The sequence below is a fragment of the Brachyhypopomus gauderio genome, chromosome 2 (genome assembly GCF_052324685.1).
Source record: "Brachyhypopomus gauderio isolate BG-103 chromosome 2, BGAUD_0.2, whole genome shotgun sequence".
Classification (NCBI taxonomy): domain Eukaryota; kingdom Metazoa; phylum Chordata; class Actinopteri; order Gymnotiformes; family Hypopomidae; genus Brachyhypopomus; species Brachyhypopomus gauderio.
In genome coordinates, this window is record NC_135212.1 from 26,319,695 (window position 1) to 26,335,550 (window position 15,856).

At 38.6% G+C, this 15,856-nt stretch overlaps 1 protein-coding gene across 1 annotated transcript in view; it reads left to right on the forward strand.

Annotated features, from left to right (window-relative positions):
* The window catches only part of LOC143495470 (chromodomain Y-like protein 2), a 32,638-nt gene that overhangs the window by 838 nt on the left and 15,944 nt on the right, over nucleotides 1-15,856 (forward strand). The window contains exon 2 of the mRNA XM_076992529.1: nucleotides 11,611-12,205. Within this exon, the coding sequence (XP_076848644.1) occupies nucleotides 11,611-12,205 (595 nt within the window). The remainder of the gene's footprint in view (nucleotides 1-11,610; nucleotides 12,206-15,856) is intronic.

A 15,856-nucleotide genomic window follows, 5' to 3' on the forward strand; every position in this document is an offset into this window, starting at 1 on the left:
ACAAATGTTGCCACAATAATGTATGCGCGTCTGGGGCTTTGACGGCTGGCCGTGTGGCATGTGTCTTACTCGCAGAAAGCTGATGTCATGGCGCCCATGTTTCAGTTTCTTTTGACGGCGCAACGTTAATGGTTTCAAGCAAGTTCAGCTTAATCACCTCTCGGATCATTGACTATTAGCACATGCCATCAAATGATTTCTGCACTCTTGCTTTGTGAGACGAGTAGAAAAGTTGTGGGAACGAGGAACACGTGGGGTTGACGTTTAAAGGCTGTTAACCTATGTAATATATTCCCCAGGGTGTCACATAGACACGTAGTCTCATAGGATTAAACATGCGATGGTCCGAAGTGTTGGACAGTACCCTGGGGAATGTCCCACAGGTGTCTTCGGAAAGCGTCAGAAAAGCAGACTATGCCGTCCTCATGTAGCATGTTGTCTATTGCATGTCCAGAATGACTGAAAAATAACCCGACAATCTATTCGTGGAAAAGGATATATTCCATTTTGTTTAACTGCTTACATTTCTCTGTCTGATTTTCGTAGCTTAAACGTTTCTATTTATTTACCGCTAAGTGTTAAGCTGTTTTTTAATTGTGGTGCATTATTTTTAGATCTTTTGCATATTTCGTATTTGGCCTACGTTTTTCATATAGCTAGAAACACAAGCACCTGTTTGTTTGCAGGTTAACATATATTGCAAAATGTTATCCTTTTATAAACGTAAAATGTTATATGTAAGCTTAAGTTGACTTGACTGAACTGGATTTGCTGAGTCTTGATCACCTGTCTATGAATGATCACCTTTTGTTCAAAACTTAGCTGTGACTGGTTTTGTACACTGTCTGTTAAATTGATCACAAATGGTTTTCATAAATTCAAGAAAAATGTGATTGGTGCTTTATTAAGGTTTTGCAAACATGAGCCCATCTTATCTTGGATTCAGGTTTAGATTCTCTCTGTGGCAGGGATTCCTGAGTAGGCCAACATCAGGAGTAAATGTGCTGGATTGTTAAGCATGCTTGGTCATATATTGATTGTTTTTTTTTTATGAACGATCAGAAAATGTTAAATGAACTAATATTGTTTTTATGTTTTTTTGGTTGTAAAACTTTTTAAAACCAAAGACTAAACATAATAGTTGCTTTTAAGCACACAATGCATCTGTAGCTCTTCTTATGAAGAGTTACTTTCCTGTTTTTGATGTGACCCCAACCCTAATCTTTGTTTTGTTGTTCAGATGAAAAGCCTCTGATTGGCTGGACTGCAGGTGTTGGGGGTTATGTGCAGGTGGACACATACGCAGTAAAACCATAAGGGAAAAGCATTAGGCAAAAATATGTGGATATAATCCATAGCTATAAACAGTTATAGTGACTATTTTCACCTGAGCATCCATGTATCTTGGTTGAAAAAAATATTGGTGTGTGATCTGCATGGATGCTATAACTTGGATGAATCCTGTGATAAAGAACCAACTTGGCCAACATGTTATTTTGTTTATCAAATGACTAGGCCAGACAATATTCAGAATATAACAGAATACCAGAAGAAGTGGATGAAATTCAACACGTGTTACCAAATTTAAAAAGAGTAATAAAAAGAACTCAAGAATCATACACTTTGCTATAATTTTACCAAAATCTGTTGAACAAGGAATTATAGTTGTTCATACCAATTTATTATATAAACATTAAGAAAAAAGAAAATCCACTAACTTGTGGTGCATGTTTCTGATGCAGGGGGGCTGTGCTTGTGGATTCATGTGCAACATATAGACAAGTGTAAAGAAACCTAAGTGAAAATTACAAGTCATCACATTTTAAAAATCAGATAAAGGTATATTTTACCTACTGTCTGATCATATAAAGCATATGTTGAGTGCACTTGTTTAGATCACCCATGAAGCTGGGGTTAACACCTCACTAAGGTCACTGCTGATGGCATCAGATTAGTTGCAGATTTTTTCCTTAACATTTAAGGAACTCACACATGAATGCTTTGTCAGCTGTTAATTTGTAATATTTGATGTAATTACATCTCTGCAAGTTTTGGATAAGTTTCATTTATTTAAGTTGAAGACAGAGGTTAAGGGTAGCTCCCTTACCTGAGATCCATTATCTTTTAAAAGCAATTAACATTAGATACATTAATAACGATCTTCTAAAAGCAGTTATCTTTAATTACATTAGTGTATTTTTTATCAATACTAAACCAAATGCTATCTGATCATCATGAATCATAATACACGATTAAGTAATTCAAATCTGCTTTGTAAAAGCTATTTACCTATCATATCAACGTGCACTTTTAACCTTACTTATGCTTTATGTCTGGTGTGGTTAATTTTCTAAATTGCTCCATTTTTAAGCTCCTATGTGTGGAATACAAGCAGGTGTGAAACACTTTTTCCCCTATAAGTGGTCTTAATTCTATCTGTAATCATACTTTACTTTAGTTGGTGATACTATGATAATTACTTTGGTGTAAATAAACTCTCTGGTTTGTTTTGGGCCTCAGTGAAAAATGGCATTGTTTATGCTGTAAGCATGAAGAACTTTATAAGCTAAACTGGTCCCCATCTCTCACCAGTTTATTATGCTGTTAATTTCCTCTTGTAGACTACAGAAAAATCCTCAAATGCAGCCTAAACACAGATCTATATTGGTCACTTATTGTGACCAATGAGATTGAAAGGGAAGCTTTCAATCTCATTGTACATGTGTATAATGACATAAAAGGCATTCTATTCTACTTATACACCAACACAAGTTACATATGCATAGAACACTGCATGTGAACAAAGTGCATGAATGTAATTGAACGGGCTAGACTGTGTTACTGTACATATTGTACACTGGTCCCAGACCTCTTTTAATAAGTCATACAAATTCATAGAAATATGGAAAAGAAAGAATACAATCATGTTGTCCCATAATTCCTCAGAATAATTGCATAACCTATAACTAATATGGGATTATCATAAAAGGTCTATAGGTGTGCGTCTGATGTTGGGAGAGACAACTGTTATCTCCATGCTAATGCTGGTCTTATGAATAGATTAAAGTATTATTGTCTTTCACTGATGTGTGGCTTTTATGGAACTGAGCTAGATACAGTGATTTGCCCAAAGAAGTGGGCACCTTGATCATGTTCTAAAATATTTTGTTATATTTATAGCTACTACTTAACAATGTGACCAGGACACAATGCCATGGAGTGAGCAAAGAGTTCTATGCAGAATAAATTTGAGGTTGGCTATAGAATTGGGACATCAAAAGATGTTGTGTGAACTGCTTAGCCATGCTTAATAACATATAAGGTAGAAAAGATGAAAGGCACATCAGGTCCATAGCTTTAGTGAGAACTGGTCAGCAAATGCATCCCAGCCACCCTGAAAACATACTGATAAACCAATATTCTCACTAACTAGTGTCCATACACTTCAGAATCATAATTTGAGCTGGTCGTGCGTTCGTTGTAAATTTTAGTAGGTGTATACCACTTTTGGTAAAAATAAAGATTTGATCATGGTCCTGATCCTGCTGGTGGATGTTGCTATTGTGTCCTGGACCATGTCATTAGCAGAAGCATTAATAATTGTAAGGGTACAAACGTGCTGATGGAAGTCTGCGACATTATATCTCGAGGAATGTACATCTCGCGCGTGTGAACACATTTTTGCACATTATTTTTATGATCTGGGAAACGTCCCGAGGGCTGTGGTACAAAATGAGCACAACACAGTTTTTCCCAGAAGAAAACTAGATATACTTAATCAACCGTTCAATCATGTTTAATCAGTGCCAGTAGAGCGGATAGACGATCCACACGCTCACACTGGAAGGTGACACAGAAACCAGGTGCATTTACTGCGCCCGCTGGTCCAGCTGCGTATCAAGAGATATACTTCGCACCCGTTACATAGTTGTTCACCCATGGCTCTAGGATCGCATTTTCTTTGAGTTTGCTATTTCATATGATTGTAAAACTGTGCAGGAAACATATGTAGATAGAAAGACTAAATAAGAATATTTTCCGGGTAGGCTGCACTGGAAGGGATGAAAGATTTAAACAGGCCACGTATGGGCCGTTTTGTTCAATGTTCGACATTTTGTTTGATACGTTATTAAAACTAGTTGCACGTTAATTGTCTAAACAAATGGAAGCTAGGGGTATCATACGGCAGAATAAAACAACAGAAAAATGTTAATAGACCCAGTCTACATAATTTAGTAAGCTAGCGTGGTTTTTTTTTTCTCTTCTGCTTTTAGATAGAGATTTTTCTTCTGATTGGAAGTGGCAGTTTTCTAAGGTCCGGAGCTGGTAAGCCAGATGTGATTTAGTTCGATATTGTTAAACCTGAGTTGAACAACAACCACCTTTATGGCGACCTTTCCTTCAAGACCCAACAAACAGGGCGATTAAAATCGCGGACTGAAAGCAAATTAGTTCATAGTTGACACTGAGAACGTGTCCTTAGTATGACTGAATCCCGGTGTAGCATCCGCGGTGTCGGTCTCTGTGGGCCTACCAGTACACGCGCGAGGACTCGGCTCTTCTGTAGTTAGAGGGAACTACAGGATCCAGAAGCTCCTTCGGTAATTTCCAAAGTAAATCCATTAAGTAGTCTATATTAATCGAGGAATTTCATGTGATGTTAATTAACTTTACGATCGTACTAATATAATAATATTGCTAAGATTCCTATTAAATTTGAGATGAATCGTCAGTTATAGTCATTAGCTAAGTACACAGCGTTGAATACCAATAGTATTTAAACTGTGTCCAATTAAAAACATAAAACAACTATCAGATAGTTTAGCATTGTAGGTATTCTTTCAGCACTTGTTGTTTTATGATGATGATACCATTATTGTGGCACATAAAATAGGCTCAGAATCTGCCATTCAAAACACAGGAGAGCAAAACAATTCACAGGAATCCAGGACCCAAACATGCAAATCCCACTTTAACAAGATGAACAGAGGTCCAGAGTGCTCATGTCTCAGTAAGCACCCAATACTGACAGAGCCAGTAAGCCATGTGTTGTTGATCCATTAGATTATTTCGTTTGTAAAGTCATCTTTACGTATATATATTGGTCCTATATTACATACCATCATTTTGTGTGTCATTTACATATTGATCAAAACATGAATTTCAGATTGTTTTGACAACAAATTGCCAGATAGTGACACTGGACATAAAAGTTTATATCTCATTGTGAAAGTGGATGTTGCACAAGAAAAAAGTTTTTCAAGCTGCAGTAGTTGTGTTTAATCTTCTTATGCCAGAGCCTATGGCAGACTATACACACGCCAAATAATTGTTAGGCAGGGAGGTAAGTGTTATTGTAGAAATGTTTCCTGTTTAGCTAATACAGCCAGACCATGTTGAAAAATTGCAGTCGCTAATTAGAGTCCGGGGCAGTCATTTATATATGTCTTTCCTCAGAGCAACTATATTAGTAATTGCTACCAGCATGTAAAGACAGTTTAACCCCTGTGATGAAAATAAAGTGCTTACATCAGCTCTGAATTGAAAGTGAATACATGTGAGAAGTGGATACAGCTGTGTACAAACATAATCTTCTCCCTGTGTGAGCTTAACTAAACTTTGGAGACAGCCCAAAACCTGGAGACACTCTGAGAACTTTAGGTTTGTTAAGAAATAAAAACATACTGGTCAACTTAGAAATAGCAAATCTTCTGGCAAATGGTAGCCCATAGTAGAGGCTGAACAAAAACACTTCCACGTAGTTGTTCAGGGCCAAAAGGAATGTTCTTCAGTGGCAATCACCTGACATGAGCCGCACAAAGAACTCACTTCACATACCAAAGACAAAAAAATCATTTTGATATAATATTAGACTTATGTATTACATCTGAAATTACAGGATTGCATGTGTCATACACGTGTCATTTACCCAGTGCACATGTAAATGCATTCAAATTAAGGCTGACGCTCTGTACAGAAACCTCATAGGCATTGGGGTCATTCAGCACTCTGTGTGGTGGACTGTAGATTCAAAACCAATTGCGTCATTGTCCAATTGCAGTGACAGGTGGAATAACACCCTTGTTCAATTCTGAGTTGTCCTAACCTTAGATAACAGACATCATATCTTTCATGATTTTATGTTGTGAAGAGAAACTAAGCTAAATGGGGAAACCATGGGGGAAAGAACAAGCCATGTGCTAAGCCACCAGTGCAGTTGAAAAGGTAACAAGCATCCTGTTGATAGTGATCCCATGTGCTTGATTAGGTGATCATCAGGATGTGAGAGCACCTCTTCTTTTGATTTTGGCAGTGTAGTGGTCTGAAGCAATCCACTTTGTGTTAACGCCACGCTAGAGAGAAAAGACACTACATAAATTATCTCTATTAACAAACCAGTGAAGCACTAAAAAAAATGAGGAAATTGGCGATCCACTAGAGTTTGTTGTTGCTCAGTGAATATGGAAATGGTTATGAGAGCCTTTGGAAACCAAATCATGGTAAAGTCAAGAAATGTGAAGTTCCAAGAGTGGACATCCCAGCAAATTCCCCTCGGGGTCAGATACCATGTGAAATGTCGTACATGTGTGATTCACCCAGTGCACACATAAATGCATTCAAATTAAGGCTGAAGCTCTGTACAGAAACCTCATAGGCATTGGGGTCATTCAGCAAGGCCATATTTACAAAGAATCCCAGAGCTGCATCCAGATATCTCCAGTCGTCATGCTAACATGACTGAAAAGATGGGAAAAGACTGAAGAGTAATGTGAAAGTCACCTCCTCTCAAATAGAACGTGGCGGTGTGATGTGGGTTTGCAGACCCATAATATTTCTGCAACAGCGAGTTTGGATGCAAAGTGAAGATATTTGCTGATTATGCCTAATATTTTCCAAAAACCTCAGTAGTACCCGAGCACTGTGAAATCAAGTAGAACATCAACTACTCTTTATACCATTTAAAAGTGAAGCTATCTGTCTGACCACTGAACCCTAAACCTGTGCCAAGCAACAAAACAATGGTCCCATGCGCACTACAATTTCACTGTACTGTGTATAGTGACAATAAAAGGCATTCTATTCTATTCTATTCCATTCTATTCTACTAGAAAATCTTCAACTGACTGGTTGGGAAAGAATAAAATAAAGGTGTTTGATTGGCCAAGTCAAAGTTGAGACCTCTGTTGAGATGCTGTGGAGGAACCCTTTAAAGCGCTGTGGAAACGGATGTAAACAAAATGCAAAGTTTGGCCATATTTCTTCTAAATCAATTTGAGAGACCAAAAGAATGCTGTATGCTTATGCACAAATTAAGCCCTTTGCTATATCAAATTTCATTCATGAGGGAGAGAGACAGAGAGAGAGAGGTACATGTTTCAATTTCATTTTTCCTATCACAGAATGCTTTATTATCAGTGTATTTTACATGAGATGCACACTGAATCATTTTGTATAAACACCTGTTATTTAGTGACTTAGTGACTTTAGTGATGAATCACCCCCAGAGTTTTAAATGCAAATACATTTAAATGGGAATATTTTAGCTCTCAGTTAAAGCTCCACGAACAGTTCTGTTTATGCCACAAGTCAGAAATCTTTAATATTATACCATAAGATAGAAAGATAGATAAAAAATTGTAGTAAAGTACACAAAGTTCATTTGGAACAGAGGTCCTTCTTCTGCTGTGCATATATATAAAGATGAATCGTGCTTTATGTTGTGGTCATATATGAAAACAGATATAGTTTATTTATTTATATGTAAAGTTGCTTTCTGTTGTGTAATTATTGTACGTCAGAGACAATGAGCAGTTGTGTTGCATCGAGTGTTGATGTGTTTGCAGCAGCACTGTTTGGAGCAGTCCAGTGATTAAGGGCGGAGGGACGGTGGTAGCATGGCTGAATAGGTGAACAGTCCTCTACCAAGGCCAGTTGTGTTAAGGATGGCCAAAAGAAAACTGGGCAATCAATATTACTCCAATTTAAAATGAGGCTGTGTTTGTTGATACTCACTGTGTGACACAGCATTTTGATCTGAGAGAAAGCTCATTCTGCTTTGAGATTCAACAACCTGGTTCTTCCATTTACCTCTTCAGACATCAGCTAAATTAAATACTAGGTGCTCTTTCAGGTAAATGACTTAGAATTTTGTATTATGAAGAAAAAAATGTTGCCAACACAGCTATAACAAACAAACAGACTTGTTGGTATAAAATTTTACCTCAGGGATGTCGGGCTTTGTTTGTGTATGGCCACGAGTTTAGTGTTGTTGTTCTAAGAGTCCTGATTCAGTTCACCAGCTCATTACCACGTACAAGTTGATTTTGACGCAGAGAAAAAGGCAAAAAGAGTGTAGTGCCATGACTCTCTGTGAGACTGAACCCCCCATTTGTTTAGCAGATGGTTGAGCTCCTAACTGCTGTGTTTTAAATTAGCTACTTCAGTACATTGTATCAGACCTTGACAATAAATGTGCTGTTAAGGATATGGCAAGATAGGGGTATAGAGCCGTGTTTATGGGCCCTTATCTAAACTAGACAGAAGGTGCTGACAGCGCAGTCTGTTCCAAAACATACAGCAAGATTTAAGCTTTCTCCTCCAATAGACAGAAATGGAGTATTCTGTGTAATACAACCAGGCTTCTGTTATGACCATATTATGGGTTTGATTTTGATAGTATTGGTGGTAATGATAGACATGGTGATAAAAACACTGATGCCAGGAACGTAGGAGCTACAGAATAAGAACTGTGGCTGCATGATGGAGCACGACTGACCTACTCAGTCAAACCCTCTGTATCCTCATCAGAACAGCCCTGAGCTGTTAGGCTGATTAGAATGGCCTTGGGAAAATGTCAACAGCACTGCAAATGGATCAGAATAATTCTGATTAACGGGCTGTTGGACACAAATGTTTAATTTTGTGGTCCAGGAAATGGATTCTGTCATATGCTCAACATTTGGCATCTAGCATATGATTTCTGCAACCAAGCACCATATTAGTGGCTCTTGCTTGCTGATTGATGATCTTGTGTTTTAGATTGACTTCGTTTGCTCTTAGTCTCTGTCATTTTAAGGCATGTGGATTGCGCTGAAATACAAGCCCATGATGCCGTATGTCATGATTCTCCATCGTGAAAACCAAAGAAGCAATTAATATCTGCAAAACTATTGCTGCTGTATGAGTCATCTGTGAACAGCAAGTCTTTTATTCAGATGTATTGTGGTACATCTGGAAGTACTTAACAGCGTCTCCATGTACTTCACCATATTCTCATTTTGCCTTCACTGTGCCCTGGATTTCAGGTGGTAAATGAAATTGATTTGTGATTCACAAACCCACTCCAAGTTATTCATCTTTTTTATCTGTAGTAGTGATCTTGTTGGTATTGTGGGTGCTGAGGTCATTAATGTTGTATATAGATTCATGTTTTAGTGACTGATGGTGGTGGAGTGATTATAGCAGTGAGTAGCACTAGTTGCTGCTGAAAAGTGAACTAGTGTACAAGTGAGCTGCTTACATTTCATTAAAGACAAACCATTGATGCTAAACTGAATAAGTGGCAATGACAACATGGAACAAATCCAGTTTTTAAGTATGCGTGTCATTGTTAATGCCCAGAAACTCATTTTCTTGTGTGGTTCCTCTGGATCAATGTCTCAAATTGATTTTTGTGGCGAGACGCTGGTAGCAAATGCAATAATGTGCTTTCATTCAGAGAAATAAAGCATCAGAACGCAAATGCTTGTGAGTAGTAACTGAATTGTAATTGTATGGTATTAGGCAATTAGCCAAGCAGATTCTTTTATGTCATCACAGCTGTATATGGTGTGCAGTGCACAGTGAGATGAAAGAAAATTTCTCCTGGACCCAGTCTCAAGATCATGCATTTATTAAAGACATACACAGCTCTGACAGCACATAGGTGGAACTGAAGTATCTGTTCAGGAGGCAGAGTAGAAAGGTGGAGAGGAGAGGATCTACAGAATCTTGTCATCTACAAGACATTTGACACTGAAATCATTTAACATTTGTGTGGTGCCACTAAATATTATTAAAGGCCCTGCACATTTGTTGTTGTTGTTGTTGTTTTTAATCTGTGAAAAATAAATATATCCACTTAATGTTCCAGCTGAGTTACAAATTTCCCCCTAAAACAACATGAAAATGGGTGTTTTTACTTTTATTTTATCTGTAATTTACATAACAGTTAGTTATCATTAGCTTGCCATTTAGCAGGTTAACCAGATCTAGCTAAATAGCCTTGACTATACACGGCGGGAGCTAACTTTGGAAAGTCAGTAACTTGACAGTTAAAAAAATGGCAAGGATATCATATATCACACATTTATATAAAAAAGAAATTTGAGCTAAACAACATAAAATTAGATAACATGAGCCTGCACAATTTGATATATCCTCTCATTGCTACATTGAGAATATAACAAGATTGACCAAGTTCTCCTCCACAGTGCCTCTAGGAAGTGTTGGCAAAGCTGGAAAGCTTTAAGCTTTAGATTGCTGCCAATTCTAAAGCTGTACTGAGTTCAATTTTCAAATGAATGTGCAGTAAATCGCCTGCTACAATCTCTTGTGTTTGGTGTCACTTCATCCCCAGAAAGAGATTTCAGCCATTTTGATTATATGATAATAGTAACCTTTTCCCCCACTTGTATTCTAAAACTGAGCACTTGTATGCATGTGCCATCTCTGTTACTCAAGTAGAATGATGAGGAGTGATGGGGGATCAGTTGATTTCACAGATGAATAAGTAATATAAGGTAGCTTATGTTTCCCTACAGCCAATTACAGTTATCTGTGACATCAAAGGTAACACCAAAAAAAAAGTAAAATAAAAAAAAAAAAACCACAAAATTTCAAGGTTTTTTAATGGACTCTGCAGTGCTCAATAAATGAGCTGAAACAGAAGTATGAAGGCATTCACGTACTTCCTGCTAATGTAACATTTTGAGGAAGGAGGAGGAAAACTGCAGGGCCTTTAATGGTTATGGACCTGAGAGGAATCAAAGAGTGTCCTGCGGCAGTGTGATTACATCACTCAGAGTGTCGTAGTGCTGCTAACAGGAAGTTCACACAAAATATGTGGTGTTCAGGAGTCTGACAGCTAGGGGGTAGCAGCTGTTGGCCAGCCTGGAAGTCCTCGAGCGGATGCTGCAAAACTTACTGCCGGATGACGAGAGAGCAAAGACGCTGAGGCAGGGGAAGGGGAGGGAGGAAATGTTCTCAGTGCGAGATGCTTTCTGGATGCTGTGTGGGTGGAAGATGTTCCTCATGGGGGGGGGGGGGGGGGGGGGGGTTGAGGTGTTCAGATGTCCAAAGATGCTGCAGCCGCCAAACCAGACAGTGACGTAGCTGGTCAGGAAGCTCTCTATTGTGCCGCTACAGGACATGGTGAAGGGGGAATGTTTTGTCTTGAGGAAATGTATGACCTGCTGTGTTCTCTTGTCTAGAGAGCTAGTGCTGGTAATCCGCACAATTTATTCCATGATGTGATCTCCAAGGAACTTGGTGTTCATCACACTCTACTGTGGAGCCATTTCGTCAGCCAATGACATAGCCAGACTGAGCTGGCCATTCTTCCTTTTGCAGGTGGAGCGGATTGTGGACAAGCGAAAGAACAAGAAGGGAAAGTGGGAGTTCCTGATCCGGTGGAAGGGCTACGGGAGCAAGGAGGACACGTGGGAACCCGAACATCACCTGCTGCACTGCGAGGAATTCATAGACCAGTTCAACAGTCTGCGGCTGCAGGGACGGCGGTCAAAGCCAGCCAAGCATAGCGCCACGACGGGCCGCTGCACCACCCAGCCTGGGCTCCACGACACCACCAAGCCCCGCGGGGAAGGCCACAGAAAGAAAAGGACGAGTGGGGCGGGAGGAGGGACGGGGACGGGGAATGTTGGAGGGAACCCGACCCTGAGCGCACCACAGAAACCAAGAAAGGTGTCCGCGAACAAACTGTGTGGTGACAGAGTGACTAAGCCTATGACCTACAAGGGCTTGTCTGCAGGGTTACAATTCGTACCGCCCATGCGGGGTTCCACTAATGGACTACACAATGGAGAAGTGGACCCCCTCCATTACAGGACTAGTGCCGCAGGCCAGGGTGTGCCCAGCAGCAGAGTAGAGAAGATGATTGGAGACATGGACCCCAGTGGAGCCACGTCAAAATTAAGAAATGAATTAGGTAAGGCTGCTATCCTTTATAGTGTGTGTGTGTGTGTGTGTGTGTGTGTGTGTGTGCGCGTGCGTGCGTACGTGCGTGTGTGTGTGTATATCTATCTATCTGTCTGTCTATCTGTTATATGTATATATATATATATATATATATATATATATATATATATATATATATATATATATATATATATATATATATATATATATATAGTACCTTTCGGGCAAATTGTTCATTCTTTACTAATTATTATTCCTTGAAGGATCATCAAAGCTTTAAAGGAGCTGGTATTAAAAATAAACACCGAAAAGAACACAGCAATATTTGTGTTCAGTAAACTGAACAATCAAATTTATTTGTTGTGCCCAAATAACCAGTTATACGAGTCCCACACTTTTTAAAAAATAGATTGACTACAGAATCTCTGAAACATCTAGGCCTCTAGATATTCTTGATGTGAACAAACATCACTGGAGAAATTACTTCCTGCTCTGTTAAGATCTAAACCGGTTTCATTGCACCAAGATGTTTGAGTTTTAGTGATTCATGACTTCATGAATTGTTTAATTTCTCCTGTAAAACATATCTGATTTAATTAAAAGCATTAACTAATCTAATTTAAAGCATTAAAATGAATGAAGTAATCATCCAAACACATTCTAGGTTATGGTGTTTAACCATAACTTGTTGTTTGATATATAGATTTCAACCAATGATTCCATATGTGTTTTAATGTCTGTTCCAATTGTGATTTTGCAATTTTGTCCATTTATTATTGTCCTTTCTAAAGTTCATCATCTGTAATACAAGCTGTGATACAGATTTGAATGGCAAAATAGTCAGACCATGTGTACCATTCTCTGTATATAGAAATTCATAAATCATTGACAGGAAGGTATACCTACATACATTAATAATTTGCTGTCAGAAAAGTAAAAAACAAACAAAAAAAGAACTAAACTATTCTTAAGGATTAAATGTATTCTGATACAAATAATGGAACTTTAACTGATTTTAAAATAAGGCATAAGATTTGGCTGTTGTTTATTAGGTCTAGCGATTTTTAATCTTTTAAGCTGTTTATTCCACCACACCAACATAATCTTCTCCTGTTAGCCTACTTTAACAATGACAGTTTAAAGAAAAGAATTGTTGTTAAAGTATAAGACAACTTGTGAGATTAGTGATAGGAGAAAAGTGTAGTTTACTCCTTAGTCCCTTTGAGGAAGTGGTTTCTATGGTAAGCACATGATTTAGTAAATGCTATATGATGGCTGTAATAAATATATTGATTTAATTCTCATAACAACCTCCTCTGATATGATGGCTGGGATAAATATATTGATTTGGGGTGGTTTATCAAGGATCTTGGTTTTCCTGAAATTAGTGTGTTGGGTCAAAATATTTCACTATATCTAGTTTTTGGAGTCTGACACACTCATTTCAGGGGTTCCCATGAAAATGTCGAGTTATTCTCATTAGTTGCAATGCAAATTAGAATCTGTGGCATTTCAGTAGCTGTGGAATCATAGTTGCACAGCCAAATGTTCAATTGACCACCATTGTGCTGCACCCCAGAAGGCATTTACACTGTCCATGCTGATCAGATGGCCTCCGAATTCTTGGTCATTAAAATGCAGTGGGTGTCCCTCTTCAAATACGAAAGTTACAAACTAAGAGTCATTTGAAATGTCTGCCCATGTTTCTGTCAGAACTGAGCCCCTCTGAGCACTTGGGCACTTTACTGTCCCCATTCAACAGTTGCTGTTCTCTGACCTTTGCATATTAACACATAAGGAAAGGCAGATTTATTTGTATATCACTTTTCATGGTAATTCAGAGAGCTTTTTACAGACATGGAAGAGGTTCTAAATAATAAAGCTTATTTTATCCAAACACCCATCACCTCGGTAATACAGTTTATTTAAATACAAAACAAATAATTAAATATTAAAAATTAGTGTGACGCCGGAGGCGTCGGGACAGAGGCAGCCGGAGACGGGGGTTGAACAGAAGGATGTTTATTGTCCATGGCAACCAAACCAGTAAAGCTCTTAGCGCACACACTGCAAGTGATGCAAGGTAAAGCTCGTAGCGCACACCAGTAAAGCTCTTAGCGCACACACTATAAGTGATGCAAGGTAAAGCTCGTAGCGCACACTAGTAAGGCTCCTAAAGCATGCACTGCAGGTGATGCAAGCTAAAGCTCGTAGCGCGCACGCAGGTAGGGAACTCAGTGACGGACACGCAGAGACCAGAGACGCTCATGTAGCGGCAATGTGCAGCACTGGACCAAACGACCTGCGGGCTTAAGAAGAGCAAAGTAAACAAGAAACAGGTGCCCAGTATGATGGTGATTGCGACTGTGGGAGTGGTTGCGTGCGCGGGGGTGTGTGCTGGGATCGGCTGCTGGCCGGGATGCGCGCCCTCTGGTGGCGACCCGCCCCCTCACCGTGACAATTAGTAGTAGGGGAAATTAATTCATTAGATGGAGATATGAATTATTGAAATAGAAACACATTTATTTAATTTATAGATAAAAAGAAAATCTATATCTTTATATATGTTGAATGAAAATAAGAAAATGTAATTTTTAAAAAGATATAAAGTACATAAACTCAAAGAGGGAGGAATGCAGTGTGGAACTGTCCCTGCACTACACGTTGCCTTTGGCATCACTGAACATGAGGCTGAATAGATCGATCGGTTTGAAGAGGTTAACTGTCATGGCACATTTGAGTTTCTGTGACAGCTGAAACTGGGTGCCTCTCTGTGCTTAACATTGACCACTGCAAGAATTAACTGATGAGCTCCTAGCAATCCAAGAGGTATGTTTGGGTTTGTCATATTAATACTTTGGCTCTAAACCATTTGGTCGTTTATGAACAAGTAATAGTACCATAAAATCTATTTTTAGCACACTGTAAGCCAATGATTTAATAATAGGAATGTGCTCTGTTCTTATGGCTCTACTAAGAACTTTGACAGCTGCATTTTAAATCAACTAACCTTGTTTTTATAGGACTTGTAAGAAGACCATTTGAATAACCAATCCTGCTAGAAATGAATGTTCTAGACGTGTCTCCTAAGATTTTGTTTTGACATGAAATCTATAAGTCAATGAAAAAAATTATACAGTGCTGATTTGGAAATTGCTTTACCATGACTGCTGAAACTGAGAGTGGATTTAGAATTCCTAGATTGCACATTAGCACATATGCAAGTCATATTTATGTCACAACACCTCAGTATTTTCTAATGTAAGCATCAAAAGAAATCACTACACAACACCTTTTAATTTAAAAAAAAGCATGCCAACTAATAGCAAAAGGTTTAGACCTGCAGTGGGTGTTCCTGGCACCAAAAGCATCGTGTTGCTCTTACGTCATCAGTGTCACAATTGTACAATAGGAAATGTGTCACACTCATTAAGAATATGAATATAAGATTGACATGTTTGGCCTTGGAGTTCAAAGCTGCCATGTTAATTGTACACTCTGTTCGGTAGCATTATGTGACTGCACGGCTTTACTTCACTGCAAATCCTAATTTTAAGGGAGCGTGACGTAAGCTCTTCTTTATATATTGTAATTACCATTATTATTGTGACATAGTGATTGTTGAGTGAAGATTGACTCAGGTCAACTGGTGGTGTGATGA